This window comes from Chlamydotis macqueenii, chromosome 1, assembly GCF_036417535.1.
Source record: "Chlamydotis macqueenii isolate bChlMac1 chromosome 1, bChlMac1.mat, whole genome shotgun sequence".
NCBI lineage: Eukaryota > Metazoa > Chordata > Aves > Otidiformes > Otididae > Chlamydotis > Chlamydotis macqueenii.
Genome location: NC_141556.1, coordinates 87,225,551 through 87,245,458, shown reverse-complemented (window position 1 = coordinate 87,245,458; position 19,908 = coordinate 87,225,551). Strand labels below are relative to the sequence as shown.

Below are 19,908 nucleotides of genomic sequence, written 5' to 3'. Positions count from 1 at the left end.
AAGCCGAGTCCTCTGTGGTCACTGTCACAAAGTGGGGCTTTCACTGAAAGGGCTAGAGCCATAAAGTTGAGGACTGCATTTGCTCCTGTGGGCTCTCTCACCAGCTGCTTCATGAAATAATTGCTGACAGAGCCCAAAAATGTTGTCTCTGTTTCATGTCCCGGCATGACATTTGTCAATCTACAGGAGGGCAATGGATGTCTCCTGTTACTACTGTTTTTCATGCCCACACTGCCTCTCTCGTCTCTTTCAGCTTATTGAATTCAAGGCATTTTGCTATTCTGGGTCAATAACATTATCTGTCATAAGTATATTCTTCCTAGACAGGCCTGGAATTTCAACCTGTACAGACTTTATGTTACTGGTTGAGTTGATGAGCTTGTAAATTTGATTTGATGCTGAGTTTTCTGTAACACAGAGCACTTCTCTGCCTCTGTGCCTCTGGTACAGTTTATCTTTACTGTGTACTTTATATCCTGGGTTTAGTGTCCCATTGACTGTCTTCCTTTCCCCAGGTTTCCAATATATCTGGTGTATCACTGTCTGTGTTTTGGATCAGACATTCTGGTTCCTCATCTTATATTTTAGACTTCAAACATTGTGTAGAAGTGAGTGTGGCACTGCTTTAGTTCTTTATTGACACCTTGTATAAAAACCAGTATGTTTGTTTCCCTTTCCCTGCTGGATTACTTGCGTCTTCTGGATTGTGCTTTCCTCCAGGATTCAGAACTTTCCCTTTTTTTTTTTTTTTCTCATAAGGGTACTCATGCTGAATCTGGGATCTTCTGCACCTGTTGACTTTCCCCAGCTACTTGGTTTTTTTTCAGCCGGTAAGGGAATATTTTCATTTCAAAATGACTGTCTAGGGCCTTCATTTTTGCTAAGAATGTCTGAGAATGTTTTCAATTTGCTGCAAGACCAAGGATTATCATGTTAGAGAGTTAGATATGTTGGATGTTTTCAAATCAGCTGGACTTGATGAAATTCCTGCTAGGATACTGGGAAGATCGTTTGAAGCAATGCCAGAACTATTAGCTGTTATCTTTGAGGAAACATGGAGTATAGAGGAAAATGTGTTGCCGCTTACAATTTTTTTTTAAATAATGAGGGGGCAGGGGAAGCAATTGTTGAGCCTCCAGAAGTTAACTACAAAGTGAGTGGCAGCCAGTATAGATTTATCAAGAACAAATCACACCAAACCAATCTACTATGCCTTTGTGACAGGACTTGTGGATAGGGAAGAACAGCAGAAAGATGCATCTTAAGAGATGTGCAAGAGGTAGAGAACAGCTCTGCAGGGATGAATATGAAGGCTGAAGTGTGTCCCAAGCTGAAAACTGCAGGTGATGCTGCTGCAAAACACAGAAAGCCCTCTGTGGAAGGTTGCCGCAGATCAATGTGCAAACAGGGTCATGCTGCCTCAGCTCGGCTGCTTCCCTACTGTCTTAGACTTAGACTCTTAGTGTCAGCCAGAGGACTACCTCCAAAGTGGGTCAACCTTGGGGTCTTTGGGACCAGGGAAAGCACTCTGATCTCGCTCTGTGGCCTTATGAGAGCAGATCCTCTGCTTTCATGAGAGGACTCAACCTCTACTTGGAGTCCAGACGTTAACAATAATAGACAAGTCAACTTCCAAGGCACCAGTATGGTTTTACTTTTGCAAAGACATAAGTTCTGGGATTCCAGAGTCCTAGGCTCAGCTTAAACACTAATTTAATCGCATGGCTAAAAGGAGCCCCTCAGTTGTGATTTTGAGTCCACATTCTCATTCAGACTGAGAGTCATGAACATCTCCTTTATTTTCTGCCCTTTCATCACTAAGAAATCTCAAGGCTGAGGTTGATCTTTCAGGATACAGACTGTTCTTGACACTGTTGTTCAAAGCCTTTCTTTATATCATATGTCATATCAGGTTTTCTCTGTCTCTGTTTCTCCGAGCAGAAATTCTGGATGTATTAGGGTGTGTCTGTTTGTATTTGGGATGGAGTCTTTTTATGACAACTATTTCCTCTCAACATTTTTAACAAAAAATGGGAGTTCTTTGCTAGGTGGTTGATCTCTGGGGTTTGAGACTTCTATTACCCTTAGCCTGACTCTTGTCCTAGTTGGAAAAGAGATGAGACTACTTCTCTGTGTATAAGAGATGAACAAAAGGGTCTGGCTTCTTTCTTTATCTCAGGACAGAATGGCACATCTGAAGAAATGAGTAAGGAACATACTGCTGAGTAATGAACACAAAAATACTCTTCTATCATCACAGCTGAATAAACAGAAGCATTGGCATATTCTTTCTGCTTTGTTCCTGACAAGGGCAGGAGAGGATCATTACTAGTTTTTGGCGCTGTAATTAAGGGAGGATGTGGAACATCTGGAGAGTCAGAGGAGAGAATTGGGGACTTCTAGGCTGGAAGTCTAGAAAACATGGCTCATGAGGAAAGGCTGAAGGAATTTACATAACTTGATTTAGAAAAGAGACAGTAGAGGGGATGGCCCAGAAATGATCTTTAAATATTTCAAAGATAGACAGAGGGAGAATGGGAGTGAATCTTTTTCCATGCCTACTATGCCTGGATAATAGCTTAAATTACGGGAAGGGAGACCCAGGTGAAACACTGTAAATCTTCTGATTTCAGGAAGAGGTGTGGACTAGATGGCCTCTCTGGCCTCGTCTCAGCCCTACTTTTGTATTTATCTATAGCAGTCATGCAGTGGCAGATAAAGACTTAGCCTTCACTGATTCTCAGTGAGAATCCCAGTGCAGATAAAAGTTGCCAGGACTTTGCCCATCTTGTAAACTGGAAGTGGGGCATCAAGCCCAGAGTGCTTTTCGCCTCAGGGCGGATGCAGCTCCTGGGTACCTCTTGTTTCTGTTTTTATTGTGCTCTGTGGATTTGAGTGAGCTACTTTTTTTCACTGCTAGTACCACAGTACTTTAAAAAACAAGAAAGGAGAGAAAGGCTGGACATCTACACAAGCCTAGCTAGTCTATTAGGCCAGATATGGACAAAATAATCTGTAGCCAACTCTACATAAGGCTGTATCATGATTAACGTCATATCCAGCTGCCTCTGACTCCCTGGCTTCAAGAGGGACAGCCGCCCATGAAAGTGGACTGGACTGTGGCTCCAGTATTTTTATGAAGAGGGGTAACCTGGTGAAAAGACTGCGTCGTCTCTCTTCGGTGCCACAAAACACTCCAGACCTTCCTCACTTGAAGAGATGCAAGACAACAGTCTTACACAGTAGGATCCGGAAGATCCAGAAGCATGCTCCTAGTTTCTCCCATATTTTTCTGGGCAAAAAGGAATGAAGATTATTTGAAAGAAAGGATACCACAAAAATTCAGGTTACTGAGAGAATCTGAAGATGTAGGAAGATTCAGACTGATGGATGGCATTGTGCTCCACGTGCGAGCTGCCACATTCAGGGAGGCTAAAACAGACGTGGTATGGGAGAGAGGTAGGCTCCTCTATGCAAAAGGAGTTGTCAACTGAAAGGTCCTGCTGCGGCTTGGTTTGGGATGAAGTGGGAAGTCCAGCCTGTGATTTGGAAAGTTGACTGTACTCCATTCTCTTCCCCTTGTGAGAGGACAGAAGAGATCCCTGCAGCTTGCAAGGGAAAAGGATCACTGTTTTTCTGACCAGAACTCTCTACAGGAAAAAGAAGAGATTCCATGTACAGAGCCATGGTGGCCACGTGAGGCAACTGGGATAGGAACCCATGAGGCATGGTTTTCCCAACATGTCCATGGATTTGAATTGTTTTATTTCAGGCAACCCAAGTCCACTAGCTCTTGCACAGGCCAGCCAAAAAAAGAATGGTCCTGAATTGGTGCTGTAGGTAGTAACAAAGTCATCTCTATTTTACAGCCAAGAGTGCAGAGCATAGAGGTTAGGACCAGTGCGGTGGTAATCTTAAGAACAGCTCTGAATGCTCAAAGACTGGAAGCAGGGACACAGCGTTACTAGCAATTAACTGGCTGTGGGTTACCAGCCTCGACGTTGCTTTCCAGACCCAATCTGCTTTTGCATCCTGCCATTTCACTATGTCCTGTTGTCACCGGTTTAGCAGATCTTTCCTTGGTGCTCCCTGGTGCACCCTAGTTAAACCTCATCTGCTGAATTCAGACCCTTTCTCTAATGCTGGTGCAGATGTCAAAGTGAGATGCAGCTGCCTTATGGGAAGACTCGTAGTTAGGTGATGTAATGGCACCTTAGGTAAGCCAGAAAGAAAGACTCAGAAATGACATTTTACCACATGTGACAGTACACAGGAGATGTGAGATTTTATATGGTTGGACCTCCAGAAACACAGCACAGAGCCCTGCCGCATGAGCAAGCGGAGTCAACTGCTAACGGGAAACACTTTTCCTTTTTGAGAATCTAACACTGGGGGTAGATGAGACATGTTTTCCCAAAGGGCTTTGTAGCTGTTTGCCTTTCCACAGAGTAATGCTAAGAATAAATCAAGCTCTTTTCTGGGTTTTGGAGACAGAAGTGGTTACAGAAAGAAGAGCCAAATATTTGGTAGTGTCCTAGAACTCTTTCTGCCCAGTGTGTCACAGGCTCTCCCCCTCTGCCTCTTCCCCAGACTTGCCCCCTTCTCTTGATTCTTCTATCCCCCTACAGTCCTGTCTCTGCCCTGTTTTGCTCCCATCTGCTCTGTCTCTGACCTTGTTGTCTCTGCATATCCCACCCTGCCTGTCCCTGGGTGCTGCCCTACTGCTCCTGGTTTGAGCTATTCTTTTTCTCTTCCTTCTCACGTCCAATGCTGTTTAAGGCTGAATCCAAGCACAGGTGGCATGGGGAGTGGGATGCTGGGGCGCGGTGAGCTCTCTGCCATCTGCTCGTATTTGGGGCTTTCTGAGTTCCTGTGGCCATAGGCAGAAGCATGTTCTGCACTAGGCAAGTCTTTAGTAAAGATAACATCTGGATTTCAGACGAGCTCTGCTGAGCATGTGCAAGCACAGAGCAGTGATTTACAGCTAGGTCAGATCTGACTGGCTTTTCATAAGGCCAGCAAGTACAGCCTGATGCCTCCAGGGATCCCCCCCTTCTCCCCCCCCCCGCCCTAATTTCAAGTTTCTGCATGAAGCACTGAACTGCAGTGAAACCACTGAAAGACAGTTTCAGCATGGGCCAACCACCATATTTTTTCACTAACCTCATTCTTGGAAGTTGCTGACTAGCTTTCAATGAAATGTTCCCAAAAAAATTCTGCCCAACACAGAGACCAAGGATGGCAAATTTCAGCCTAGAATGATTAAAATATGACAAAATTAAAAGCAACTGAAAACTGGATTTTATAACCAAAAGTGTTAGGCAATGTTAAACACAAGATTTGTTGCCATCTCCACCTCTAATAGAGAGGTGGCTATTTAAATATTTAATTTTGGGAAAACGTCCTTGCATGTCAGTCATGCAAGGAAAAACAATTTTCCTTCCAAACACAGGGCATATGACCAAAAAAGACATTTCATAAGGAAAACTAGTGGTGACTATATGCAAATTGTTATGTGATCTGAGTTATTTACATTGCTTAGAGCTCACCAGATTCTTCACCAAAGTGCTGTAAAGTCCCAGACTGAACCCACCACCAGTGGATGCAGCAGTGAGATAGATGTCAGCCTGACGCATGGCTATTTGCCATCTCTGAAAAAGTAAACAAATATAACCAACTGGAGTAATGAGCATCGTGATTGTAATAGGAACTGGAGCACAGATATACACAGGATCTTTGTGTTTGGACTCACGAGCCTTCAGCTATATTAGTATTGAAAAGTAAGCAACTACAAAACCCCAGCTGTGCAGATCTGTGCAAAAATGAAGCTTTGGCTGTTGACTGCTTGACAGTCTACCTGCAAGGCTGGACCAGATGTGTGAGTATTTCCTATATTATTTTCTTCACTTCTCAAAAGAAAGCAGCAAGGCTTCCAGCAAAGTTTTTACAGAGTCTTTTTAGGTCTTTTATTGTACTCCAATGTAAGGGCTCCAGAACTTTAAAACTTGTCCACTTTTTTTTCAAGTATATAGCAGGACTTTAATAAAAAATACTGTCTCTGTGGCAAATTTTTATTTCCTTAGAACTTTAGAGCTTCACAGCTAAATCAGGAGTCTAACTAGTATCGGAGAAAATACTACTTGCAGTACAAGAAGTCATTGCTACTTTGAACTGAGTCCATTGCTGAAGGAAGAGAATATATCTAGATGCAAAGTACAATATCTTAAAAGCCACAGCACAAAAGTAGAGATTTTTCCCCTCTCTTGATCCAAAATACAGTAGTCACAGACTATTTTTAATTCATGTAAAATTATGATAACCATGAAACTATAAACCTTATGATTCAGTGAGTTGGCAGTACATCCCTAAAGTAGGAGCGTACTGAGATCAGCATAATGAGAAATATGACAGAGGACCCTGCAGATAACTTGTCAGCTAAAACAAAGATCAGGCCAGGCCAGATGTAGCTACATTTCTTGCTATGCTGTGCACCAGAAAATGGTAAGAATAAAACACAGGGAATGAAGATTTCCAAACATATTGGCAGGCACCCTTGTGATGTGATCGTATCGGTTTTAAGGCCGTAGTGCCTGGCAGGCCATTAAGTACCAATTTTTTGTTGTTGTTGTTGTTGTTACCACCGTAGGTTGATATATGTGACCCAAAGCTGACATCTAGTGGAGGGAGAACGAGGGAAGGATTTTCCTTCCCTTCCCAGGGATGCACTCCGTTGGGCGCAGAGAGAGATGGCACTCTGCTCTCCTCTCCCTGAGGGCTGGCTGCTGCACGGTCTGTCCTGGGCAGGAAAATGAACCAAGGAGCTAAGGAGCACTCTACCTTGTCTCCTTCATGCCACCCGTATCCGTAGCTGGATGCCAGGAGCTCACTTCACAGTGCTGTTGGCGGGTAACGCACTCTGAAGGCTGAATTCAAAAACATTTCAAAAGACAAAAGTGCTGATGATCATACCTGGCAGAGTTTGGGCAGGGTCTCATGAATACATCTAACAGAAGAATTCAGTGCAGCTGCACAGATCGTGTCAGTGACCCAGGTTTTCTACTGTCGGGAACGTCAGGTCTGCAGCCCTGGATCAAACCAGCCTCTTGGATGCCAGGTCCGGAGGTTGCAGCTCTGTTCACCTTCCAGCTTTTTCTCAGTCCTTTGGCTCACTCACTGCCCCAGCTGGCCTGCTTGGGCCGGAGGGCAGCAATACTGGTAGAACTTTGGGAATGTTTTCACAAGTTTTTGCCTCATCCTCTGCACTTGGTATCATATGTTTTAAAGAAAAATGTCTCAATTTTCAGTTAGTAAAAATCAAAGTTTCAAGCTCTCATGCTTGCATGGAAAAATTGAAAACATGAACCCTAAAGGCTAAAAAACCCCAAAGACAAATAAAACCATACAGTGTTTACTCTTTATATCTTGCAAATTTAAGTCAATATCATAAATCTATTGGCAGTTCAGTTCCAGTTTGTAATGCTTAGCAAGGAAGATAGAGGGAAGCACAGAGAAGTCTCACCAGCTCCAAGGACTGAAAGGGAGAGGACCAGTGATCCTCCTGGGAGAGATGTCTGGGCGAGGAGCCGAAGGGGAATCTGCAAGCCCAGTGGCAGAGCAACTGGATCATGAGAGCACTTGTAGCCCTTTAAAAATGGCAGAAGATAAGGGGCACTTTACTCATTCACGTACTGTAGGAAGCAAAAAAAAAAATCTCTTCTACACGTGGTGGTAAAGATTGAAGGGTCTGTAGCTATGGGCTGTAGCAACTCACACCGTCTGTGGATCGTCGCTTTGATGGGATTTGTAGCACATTGAGCAGCAAGTTACCAGCAGTTTAGGGATTGAGTCAACCCCCCTGAAATGCTGTTGCTTCCCTAAATGAATGCACAGCCTTCAGGCACTGCTGAAGAGCACAGCTCCAGTGCTGTGTCACGAGCAACCACACTGCTAACAAGGTGGTGCATGGTTTTGGAAGTAACTTTAAATCACTTGATAACAAAACAAAATCAGTGTTATACAAACAGTACAAAGTTTACTGCAAGATTGAGCTTTAATCTCTGGTGGTTGCTTATTGACTCCAGAAAAAAACCCAGCAGCTACTCAGTGAAAAGATCTCTATATATTTGTAGGTGAACTTGAAGGAGAGGAACTCACCTCCTGCAGCTCTCCCCCAAACCCAAAGTAAGTCTGAACTGAGGTCTGAATTGGGAGACAGTGAGGACTGGGCCTGGGTTGTTTAAACTTCCTGTTTATTCTGCTGTCGGAGGACCTGGTTTATCTTTTTGTGCTTGTTGGCTTTGATCTTTCTAACAGATGGAAAAGCAAAAGTTATGATAGATATTTTGCAGTTTATCACAATGTATTATATCTGAAGACCTGTGTTTGATGTAGCGCTTGATGTCTTGAAGGCATAGGGAGAGGTCTTGGGACATTTTTACCACCTGCTATCTAATGCCTGTCAGAGGAAACAAAACAATGCTGAAGAAATCAGTCACATTTCTTCTTCATCTTCCAATGAGTCCCTCATTTTGGTCTCTTTCCTAGCAGAGAATTATGAGTCCTAATTTTCAAGTATATACACAGGCACCTCAGTCAGTGAGACGTATCGATATCTGCAGTTTGACAGGCTGGATCTGTGGTCGTTAACCTATGTGTTTATCTGTGCCAGAAGTGTACAACATCAGACAAATGGGACTGGTTTTTGTGAAGCTTGCAACCCCCGCTAATCTGAGTGGGAGGTTAATCCTGAAAACTAGGATATTTACTTCTTCCTGTACATTTTTAGAAAAATTAGACCAAAGCACAGCTGTTTTAAAACTTCACATTTTCATATACCTTAGAAAAAGGCCTATTTTAATCAGAGCTGTGGAAGTAATTGCAACAAAAGATTTAGCAAATTGATTTTGTCTGTGTTTTGTGCATGTTTCCTCGCACATGGACATGGTTTACTAAAACAATAATTTGCATAGTTTTTAGTCCTGGCTGGTTGAAAAGCCGTGTAAGCGCAGGCATTTGCTAGGCAGCACTTGTGTTGGTTTGATTAGACATCTGGGTCACACAACGTCACTTCTGTTCCCTGAACGATTGAGGATAGTTCTTAGAATCATGTTGTGGAATTAGCTTTTTTGCCCATGTTTTCTTATAGTTTGTCAAATTTTATATGCTCCTTTTTTAGCATGCATCAGTGCTGCAGTATGTAAAGCAAACACCAGGAAGATATTTGTTACAAAAGAAAAAAGGAGATTGTAGAAAATACTTTGTTTTTCTCTAGCACTGGCCTTGACAGTGACTTGCACTCAGAGTCTGGACATAGTTTTACAATGTGTTCATGCTGGAGCAGGTTAGATGTAGACTCCATATTTACTTGCTTCAAGATTTTATGAGCTTGAATTTAGTCACTGTGCTCCATAACTAATTGTTCAGTCAGGGAGCCGTCCGAAGGGGTAATCTGGCAAACGATGTTCTGGAACAACCTTTGAGAAGAATTAGTGGAACAAATAACCAAGCTAGTTTTAAGATGGGATTTATGACAGAATTACACAATTGCTGTGTCTTAAAATAGCAGAGGACCTAAAATGTCCTCTTCAGGCTTCTGTTTAAGACAGAATAAAGAAAGGCGCAGAGATGCAAGCTTCTTCCTACTCTTACGGCTGCATCTGCAAGTTTTCCTCGTAGTAGGGTAGAGGATGAATGGCAAGATAGACTGAGACAACCTCTCAGCAACTCTTCTACAAGACAGATGGGTCCAAGATTTACATTAAGTGACCTTAGAGCCCCTGGAAGAGCAAATGACAGTTCAGGGATCTAATTTATGCTCTGTGTTATTCTTTTCTTCAGGGTTCCCAGATCCTTTTTCAGCAATGGCTATGGTGTGTCTTTCAGACTTTGAAGATTATGCTAAAAAGTATTTACCCAAGATTGCTTGGGATTTTTTTGCAGCTGGAGCAGACGACTGTAGCACCCGAGATGAAAACATCCTGGCATATAAAAGGTAATGTCAGGAGGAAATGAGGAGTGTTATACTGGAAGCTTTTAAGCTATGTTTTTGTGCAAGTGCGTGGACTTAACAAGCAAAGATTCCTAACACCTTGCCCTTTCAATGCGATCTCCAAGCAAAATGCACTTACCTGAATGACATACGCTGTATGCTCTGATGCTAGCCTGAATATGACATAGATTGTACAGGGCATAAGGGATGCTGAGGGTACAGTCAAATGTTAGGGTAAGGTAGGGCAGGATAGGGCAGGGTAGGGTAGGGTATAGTATGGTATGATATGGTATAGTATGGTATTATATGGTATGGTATGGTATGGTATGGTACAGTACGGTACAGTACGGTATGGTACGGTACGGTATGGTACAATACGGTATGGTACAGTATGGTATGGTAGACATCAGGAAAAATTTTTTTACAATGAGGATGGTGGAACACTGGAACAAGTTGCCCAGAGAGGTAGTAGATACCCCATCCCTGGAAACATTCAAGGCCATGTTGGACAGGGCTCTGAGCAACCTGATCTGGTGGAAGATGTCCCTGCTCCTTGCAGGGGGGTTGGACTAGATGACTTTCAAAGGTCTCTTCCAACCCAAATCATTCTTTGATCCTATGATTCTATGGTATGACAGGAAAGGGGGTGACTAGCTATAATAGAGTGAGATGCAATGGGGTGCATTTAGTGAACAGCAGGAAGCCTACGAGTAAGTAGGATGGGATTTAGAAACATACTGCAGAGAGTGAGGGCAGGTACAATGTACAGCGAGGACTGACATATAAATAGTAGAGTGGAAGAACAGCTACTGTCCTGAAGGGGGTTTTTTGCCTTACAGAATTCATTTCCGGCCACGTATGCTGCGGGACGTATCCATGATGGACATTAGGACTAAGCTCCTGGGGACTGAAATCAGCTTTCCTGTAGGAATTGCCCCTACCGGCTTCCACCAGCTAGCATGGCCTGATGGAGAGAAAAGCACAGCCAGAGGTACTCTTCTGCTTTGTTGCCATGTAGCAAAAGAGGTTTGTCGAAAAGCCTCAAGAAGCTCTTAGAATGACTTAAAGTGTAACTGAACAAAATCTTCAGGCTTGAAGGGGCAAACTGCTTTCCCACTTTCTGACACCCCTTTCTGTGGATGACCCACTTGGTTCTGGTGACACAGAGTGCATGGGAAGCTGTATAAACATTGCCTTACTTCTCCAGCTACCACTATTACGAGATCAGCCCTGTGGAGGCTGCTGCAAACTTAAGACAGAGGCAGCAGACACATTTCTGACTTACATCAAGAACCACACAAGGTTCTTAGTCCTGGAGTCTCTAGATAGGACAATAAAAGTGGTGGATGTGACTCAGCCTGTAAATTCCTTGTTACTGGTTAAGAACAGTGTCTCCCTTGGAGAAAAGAATAACCTCTCTTCCCAAATCCTGTGGTGGGTTTGGAGAGCTGACCCCTATAAATGTCTTTTTTCCTGTTTGTGTTTCTGTGTACACTGAGTGCATTTGACAGTGGATTCCTGCAAGGACACAGTCATAAAGATAAAGTTCCTTCTTTTGAAAAAATTGTTGCAAAATGAAAGCACCACTTGGTAAATTACCTCTCCCTTTCCTGCTTTCTTAACCACGATCCCACAACAGTGCATGGTAAATAGCCATTTTTAACCCTGGGGACATATTTGCCAATTGGTAGAGTGCTGCGTTTCATACGATATATGTAAAACAGGTGTCCAGGTGGTCTCTGTAAACAGTACATAATTTTGTACCTGATGTCTGGCTAGACCATTCAAACTACTTTGATTCTGATTATTTTTCCAATATCTCTCAAAGCGGCCAAAGCGATGAACATATGTTACATTGCCAGCACGTACTCCACCTGCACGCTGGAGGAGATCTCCGCAGCTGCCCCCAATGGCCTCCGGTGGTTCCAGCTCTACATCCACCGCAACAGGGCAGTTTCCCAGCAGCTGGTCCAACAGGCGGAGGCCTTGGGTTTCCAGGGCCTCGTCCTCACCGCAGATCTGCCCTACACTGGCAGAAGACGCGACGATGTCCGCAATGGTTTCCGCCTTCCTCCCCACATGAAACTGAAGAACTTGGAAGGAGCTTTTGAGGTCTGTAAAATGAGCTCATCCTTTCATTCACTGCACTGGCATGCACCACATGAGAAAAAACCACTGGGTAACTGCTGCTTTGGCATCTGCTGTGCCCAGGGCGTATCTTCTCCCCTTCTGATTCTGCAGTGTCCTGGCTTGACCTCCTGCCAGCCTGGGCTTTAAAATCCCAGTCCAGCTTCCTTAGAGATGCTGATCTCCATCCCCATTGTAATTATTTTCCTTCAGAGACATGTGCTTTATGAAGCTGATGAACATGTCTGTTAGCAAGTTTAATTAGTCTGTTCTAGGGAAAGACTTCAAGGGCCCTCTGTATTGTTACAGGTCAGATGAGGTTTCTTTCTGTCCTATGGTTGTAGGGAGATGACCGCTCTGAGTACGGACTGCCACCCAACAGCTTGGATCCTTCAGTCACCTGGAATGATATCTACTGGCTGCGGAGACTGACTCGCCTGCCCATCATCATCAAAGGCATCTTGACGAAAGAAGATGCAGAGCTGGCAGTGAAACATGGAGTTCAGGGAATTATTGTGTCCAATCATGGTGGAAGACAATTGGATGGAGGACCTGCCACTGTAAGTGAGAAAACAGGTATCTCGTGAGTGTTTAGTGTGCTAACCTGGGTGTCTCTATGCTCATCTTTGTATGTATGCTTTTGGTGGACTTCTGTGTTTGCTGTGTGGCTGTGGATGTGTGCAGATGTACTTTAGCTTTAAAGTGGCAAGATGCATGCCTTGGCGTGGGCTATCCGCTGAAGTATTTTCTCAGTTTCTTGGGAGGGTTCTGTAACCAGGCCTGAACCCACGTAACTGCAGATAAACTGCTGGTCTTAGTTAATAGAAGTTTTCTGCCTATGCCTTCATTAGCTGCCGCAGTACACACGTACTCTTTGCGCACTGCAGCAAAAATAAAACGAAGCTCTGGAACCAAAAATGTACAAATGAGAGCATAATGTATTCTCATTGCTCACATCTGCCAAAACATGCACAAACAATGCAGCTAGATTTAGTGAGAGGTCTGCTTGCGTACTTACAGACTCAAGTCTAAATAGGAATTTATTGACTTTCATGAGCCAGAAAAAGGATAACTTATCTGAAGAAAAATTCCCCTGCTTTTTAATCTGAACAAAGAAATGGGTTGTTTGGACATATGTTTATTTCACTGGTTTAATTTGGCTTCTGTCAGTTTTTCCAATTGTTCTTATTTTACAATTCTGTATTGCATAGTATTTACGTAATTTCTTTTCTCTATTTTCCCCCTGTAAAATAAAAATAGATACCAGGAAATTCTGTTCTATTCTATGTCAAATCTGACAATAATGAATTTAAAAATATTCATCTAAATGCTAAGGACATAATAATGGAAATGGCATCTGCATTAAACTGCTTTTCTACTTCAGAAGAAGAAGAGTGTGGTACTGCCCTGCACTACCAGCCTGGCACCATGCTGTGCTCTACAGAAAAGACCTTAGGAGACTTAAGGAGGAAAAGACCTTAAGGAGACTTATCCTGGAGGAAATTATGTGTTGAATGTACTATATAGCAAAGGAAATCCTTCATAGATGCTTCAGAGGGTTTGAGGAGGCTTTTCAACAGGTGATCACCAGGATTAGCTTGAAGTGTAAGTTTTGGACAGTAGCAGGGAGAAGTTTGACATCAGCCTTTTTTTACAAACGTTTGCATGGCTTATCATTGTCTCAAACAAAAGTAAGATACTAACGACAATTAGTTCCATTGAAAGTTATTTTTAAAAGCTTTCAGAAAGCAAGTGAAAATGCTACTTTTTCACTTGTCAGAAGTGCTAGCAGAGAATATCAATATAAGCAAAGCACTGGAAAATGGAATTAACTGTCTGGCAAACAGAACAGGTTGCTGCACTTCGTTCTGCAGCTTTTGGTGCCAAGCTACTTGTGATGCATTATCACATTCTGTTTTGAGAAGGCATGCTATTAGAGCATTGCATCCTTGCCTGCCTCTTTGGAATATCTCCTCTTTCTCTTGGAATCAAAAGCTGAGCTCAAGGTGAGAGTGGCTGCTTCTTTGCAGATTGATGCTCTGGTTGAGGTTGTGGAGGCAGTACAAGGCAGAGTCGAAGTTTATTTGGATGGTGGAATACGAAAAGGAAGTGATGTATTAAAAGCACTGGCACTGGGAGCAAAGTGCGTCTTTATTGGAAGACCGGCTTTATGGGGTCTGGCTTACAAGGTGAGTAAGGAGCTTTGAGTTTGTATGTCTGCTTCTCACACTCTCCAGCACTCCATTGTTGTTATTTAAAAGTCATAGCGACAGTTTTTGCTAGTGAAGAATCTTACCCATTTTTGTTGTTTTGCTGAATTCTAAGTGGAAACATCCCAAACGGAATCAAAACCAGACATTTTCAGTGATGTAAAAATACCAGAGAATTTTACAATTTCAAATATTATTTTGAAGCTGGTAACATTGTTTTGTCGGCCCTGATTTCTTGGTGTTGCAGTTTGGTGCCAAAACACTGTAGGACTCAGGACCATCAGTGCTTTTCAAAATTGGAGATGGGCTTATTTGCCACAAAGATGAGTCTGACGATTTTATTTGCTGTCATCTTACTTGGAAATAATATAAAGTTTTGATACAGCAGTTTCACAGTAGTATTCCGGATTCTTCAGAAATGCATAAAGAACTCTGTCCTGCTGATGTCTGAAACATTTTGGACAGGACTGAACACAACCATGTCCTGTTAGGTGCCTGAGCCTGCCATTACTATCTCGGTTCCAGCTTTGCTGCTTCTTAACTACTAGCATGTTTCTATGTTCCAGAGTAATGAATTAGGCCTCTGATGCAGAAGGTTAACATAACATAAATAAAATTTAACAACAAACAACTAGTACTAGTTGTTTGTTTTGCTAAATTTTTCCTTTTTAGTCTCTGGATTAGAGCTTTCAAGCTTTTTCTCTAGAAGAAAAAAAATGTATTTTTATGTCTAGAAACATTTTCTGTCTTTTAATCAGACTCCTGTCCAGTGGTGTTATTGCTGTTGATTCCAGCAATAAATTTTAAGCAAGAAATCACATGAATCTTGTGAGAAACCTGGAAGAGTTGGCAGCACTGCTTCTGTTGCCAGTAAACACAGAAAAAAGACCTGACATAAAAAGGGTGTTGCTGTGAGTTGCCTGCATTTTTTTCTACAATGCAAATGGAAAGGAGATGGGATTTTTTGAGTTCAGCTGTGCTTTGTTATTACATTGTATTAAGTGTTCCTAAAGATGTATCTCAGTGGCATTACCCTGGCATACAAGAGAGGAAGGGCATGAACAAGCACTGACATTGTCTGTACCCAGAGCGTTCTTCATTGCAAAAAATAAAAACAAAAATTAAGAGAAAAAAAAGGAAAAAAATCCTCCAATATTTTACAGCAAGATCAAAAAATCATATGTACATTTTATTGGATTTTTAGCTTCTTGGTGTCACTTGCTCAGAGGAAAACACATAGTGTACTATTTTTAAATATTCAATCTGGTATCTGAGTAAACTAAAGTTTTTAAAGCTGTACCATATATAAAACTCTCATTACTTCATAAAATACTGTCAGCTTTGTAAAGCTTGACATTTTAAAACAAGCCCATTGATGGCAGTTAACTAAAAGCTAAGGAAAAAAAAAACAGCTAGAAAATGTCAGAAGTGAAAAACAGCTTTGTTTTCTTTCTCTGTTCAGATGTATCACAAAAGGAAAAGCATCTAAATTAATCTGTGGTGAACTGAGCACATTCATCTTATCATTTTAATCCTTCATCTGTATGAGAGTGGAATTGGCAGGGACTTACGGGACTGTCCCAGCTCTCACGGTGCAAGCATCCTGCAGCATTGTTCCGTGCCAGTGCTCCTTTTACCCTGACTACTTTCTTTGTTGGAGCAGGGTGAAGAAGGTCTTCAAGACGTTTTAAGGATTTTGCAGGATGAGTTTCGCCTGTCAATGGCCTTAGCTGGTAAGTGTTTTGCAGGTTGTTTGGTATTGGTGATACAGAGGTTTTGCAAGCAATCTGAAATCAGAAGTCCGACGGATGAGTCACAAACAGGGAATCCATGTGAGCTGTGCTGGTTCTAGTTGTTATATTTAAAGTGATTCTTTGCTTCCTGTGAAACCACTTGGCATTTCAGGTGCCATTGCAATGAAGCTTCCAAGCAGGAATTAGGTTAAAGCAGCTTTCTGACCCAATTAAAGTGATGCAAAATTGCTACTTAGAGCTGAGCAAAACTTGGAATTTCTGTTCTTCTGAGAATTGCATATGTTTTTCAGTATTTAATTTAATATTTACCAGGGTAAAATGCAATTAATTTTTTTCCTGCATGAAAAGTTCGGGGAAAATGAATGCAGAATTTTTCTCTGTGTACTAGAGAATACAGTCTTTTGGTGGAGGTTCAACTCTCTGCATCCAATATGCTTTAAAAGCCTCTGTTTCTCCTCCAAGTTTTTACTGTTGTTCCTTGTTCTGTGTTTCTTGCGTCTGCTCCTACCTGTAGCTGCCATGTTTGACTCTCACTGAAGAGCAAATTTGCACAGCCCAGTGCAAACTCCAGCTTCACACATGAACAAGTACAACATGTAGGTCCAGTGCAGATGTATTCAGGGATCAGCAAAGGGTCTTATACCACCTCAAATCATGTTTTAAAAAATTTCATGCTCTAGCAACCATGAAATCAAGTGGATAGCAATGCTGCCTGAGTGACTGGATCTGAAATCCTGTTGGGCATTTCTTAATAGGGTGTTTTTTTTCAGGTTACTTTTTCCACTAGTAAAGATTCCTACCAGGTGTGTTGTTTTTTTTTTTTTTTTCCCTAGGAGGCCCTCACACTTCTTTACATGCAAAAGGGCACTGAACTTGGCAAGGGTAGCAGGTTGGGACCTTTTTGGCAGGGCTGTGAAATTCTGCACAGATTTGACCAAATGAAACCAAATGCAAATTTTCACCTCCAGTCATTTGACACACAGCAATCCCTGTGTCTTTTCTATCTACCTTTCACTTCTGGCTGGATCAGAAGATTCCCTGCTCGGCTTGTTATAAGGATGCTGTTTTTTTTTTTTCATGTGTCTAACTCTTCTTGTGCAGGAAGGCTGGTGCCTAACCTCAAGGCTGAAGATGCCATAGAGGAGTAAGGCTTCTGTGACTGAGATGTGAAGTACCAACCCACATGGCTCATACAACACTAAACTGTGACTCAGAGAGGGAGCCTTCCAAGTTTCATCCACAGACCTTCCTCTTTCACCAACATGTTTCATTTCTCTATTTATTTCAGGCTGTGCCAGCATCTCAGAGATTGGTCGACATCTAGTTCAGCTCTCAAAACTGTGAACAGCCTTCTGCAATGCCCACCAATGAGTGGCAGCTCACACCAAGGTCCCAAATGGGACTGAAGAGAGAAAAAGGAGGTGCAAACATTGAATGTGCAATAAGTATCTGATAAGGCCTTCAGAAAATTCCTGAAGAGATTAGGAAAAACTCCATGTTACCAAAGGCCATTCTCTGCTTTTATTGAGATCAAGACTAATGAGTTCTTTAACACTTTGGGTAATTGTTACTTGCTTAAATTTCCTTTAAACTGACTTTTCCCTGGTATTCCCTGTGTTGAGCTTTACTCCCTAGTTCTGTTACATCGGGCAACCAGACATGGAAAACTGCTTCTTCCACTTGGTTGTCCTTCCACTGCAGCTCAAGATATACACCTTTCCTGCCCCAGGTAGTAAACGTTGTAGCTGATATCTTCAACAGCCTGGGCTTTTCTGGATGTATTCATAGCTGATACAGAAACAAGATGCAGCAGCTAGCAGAAATTTGCGCTCATCCCATCCTTGTTCAAGTTTCTTCCTGAGATGGTCTTGCTTCTCTATGAGGAAGCACACTCTTGGCTGTGCCACCCACCTGTCATCACCTTGTGGTGATGGGTCCTTAATAAAAACTGTGAGCTTGCTCTTCCTTTTCTTTCTCTTCTCCTCTCCCTCTCTCTCTCCCTCTCCCCTCTCCCTCTCCTCTCCCTCTCCCTCTCCCTCTCCCTCTCCCTCTCCCTCACTCTCTCCCTCTTCTCTTTTTTCTTGTATTTTCTTGTCTTTTTGTATTTTCTTGTCTTCTCTTTTCCTTTTCCTTTTCCTTTCCTTTTCTTTTCTTTTTTTCACCTGGATGGTTCCTTTTCTGTAGCACTACTTAGAGCACAATCTTCCACTGTCTTCAAGTCTTCCTCTTTCTTCCTTTCATAATCTCTGTGTCCCTCACCAGCTCCCCTTCCCTATTATTCAGAAAAAAAACCAGTCCTCATCTAGGCTATTATTTCTGTATATTGCTGACTAACATGAGCCTCCCAGTGTCATCGACCTTTTGGTGGGAATGCCAGAGCTGCCTTCTCGCTGCCTGGAGAGGAGAGCAAGGAAGCCTGCTGCTGCCCAGAGCTGAAGGAAACTACAAGGGAGGGGAGGTGAAGCAGAGTGGGGGTAGATAGGGTCCTGCAGCCATGGAAGAAGTCTGTTGATATTGTATTACCTGGAGCTGATGTCCCTTGGGGTTTGTCTGTGTCAACAGGCTGCAGCATGAGTAATTACTCTGAACTATTCTCCTAGGAGGAGTTTAACAATACTTGGTTTTTAATCTTTATATAATGTTGTCCAAGTAAAGGTGTAAACAGAATTTATCTATTTAAAATGGCTAAAACCCCTGTGTGCACATTTTGTCTTTGTTATAAATGTGGAGTGCAAATCACTGGTGAATTGGCCCAGTGTAACTGGAAATAAGCTAAATCTCCAATAAAAGTTCAACTGATTTAACTACTTGGGCTTAATCAGGTCTTTTAAATAATGCTAGGTAAACTAGGACTATACACACATGAAAACTGTTAATGTGCCTCATCTTTAAAAATGCAATGTGATCTTAAAGATATCTGGTAAGACACCTAACCTTGTTTTCTTATAAATAATTTTTAAGGCCAGACTCACTGGTGCAGCGACTGCTTTTATGGCACTTTAGGGCAGCACAAAATGGCTGACGGATGCTGGGCAGCAATGGGATGCTGAATGTCGCTTTGTGCCAAAGAAGTGCCATCTTGCTGGGCACCCCCTCTGCTTAGTGCACTTCCCCGTCTTCCCATGCACACAAGGCTCACTTTCTTGTGCACTTGGAGCCATTTCCTTCTTTCTCCTCTCTGATAATCCCCTGGTTAATCCCCTCGTGCAAAGCAGGGCTTAGCTGGAATGAAGCCACTTGAATCCAGAACTGCTGTAGAAGCCTCTCCCACTCAGCTGGTGCCTCATCCTGCAGGATCCAAAAACACCGACGTGCTCTCCCCTTGTCCTGTTTTTTTTGACATAAATAGAAGTGCTCCAGGTGGTTGAACTGTGACTCTCTGAGAGGCTCACATCCTCCTACATGAGTTAATTAGGCTGGAGAAGCCAGGTATTCTGCTTGGGTGCAGAACCTTGAACACCTGGCAGAAGGCAAGCTCGGACGGTGGTCACCTGTAAACTGCACTGCCCTGGCCCCAGGCACAGCTATCCCCAAGTGGGGCCTCCCTCTCCTCCTCTTGGAGCTTTGGCCTCTTCAGTTGAGTTTTTAAGGGCAAGCCACTGCCTGTGGCAGAGCATCACTTCTGGGGCAAAGACCCAGCTCACAGTAGTGCGGACCCTCTGCCATAGCCTGCTTTGCAACTGGCAGCTCTCCTGGTGCCCACTGCCCCGCCACATTCCAGAGGAGTCATGCTATCAAGAAGCCACGCTATCAAGAAGCCACCTTCTGCATAAGCCCTACTTTAAATTGGCCTTAAGAAGGCAGAAGAGAGAAGGTAGCCCTGTTAGAT

At 42.9% G+C, this 19,908-nt stretch overlaps 1 protein-coding gene and 1 long non-coding RNA gene across 3 annotated transcripts; one reads left to right on the top strand and one right to left on the bottom strand.

The window, feature by feature from the left end:
• Positions 1-5,548: 5,548 nt before the first annotated feature.
• LOC147602196 (uncharacterized) lies at positions 5,549-7,728 on the bottom strand. The gene is made up of 3 exons (XR_015261222.1): positions 7,520-7,728; positions 6,838-6,923; positions 5,549-5,651 (listed from the first exon to the last, which is right to left on the bottom strand). It is a non-coding gene; the product is annotated as an uncharacterized LOC147602196 (long non-coding RNA).
• Positions 7,729-8,083: 355 nt separating this feature from the next.
• HAO2 (hydroxyacid oxidase 2) lies at positions 8,084-18,080 on the top strand. 2 transcript variants are annotated; one of them, XM_010116329.2, is made up of 8 exons: positions 8,084-8,181; positions 9,838-9,991; positions 10,828-10,979; positions 11,817-12,100; positions 12,460-12,675; positions 14,146-14,304; positions 15,989-16,058; positions 17,368-18,080. In XM_010116329.2, the coding sequence occupies exons 2-8, from the start codon at positions 9,861-9,863 to the stop codon at positions 17,421-17,423; spliced, it is 1,068 nt and encodes a 355-aa protein (XP_010114631.2). In that variant the 5' UTR covers positions 8,084-8,181; positions 9,838-9,860; the 3' UTR covers positions 17,424-18,080. The 2 variants fall into 2 exon arrangements, with proteins under 2 accessions (XP_010114631.2, XP_086624044.1); XM_086767918.1 differs by having other exon boundaries at positions 8,111-8,181; positions 9,940-9,991.
• Positions 18,081-19,908: the final 1,828 nt, after the last annotated feature.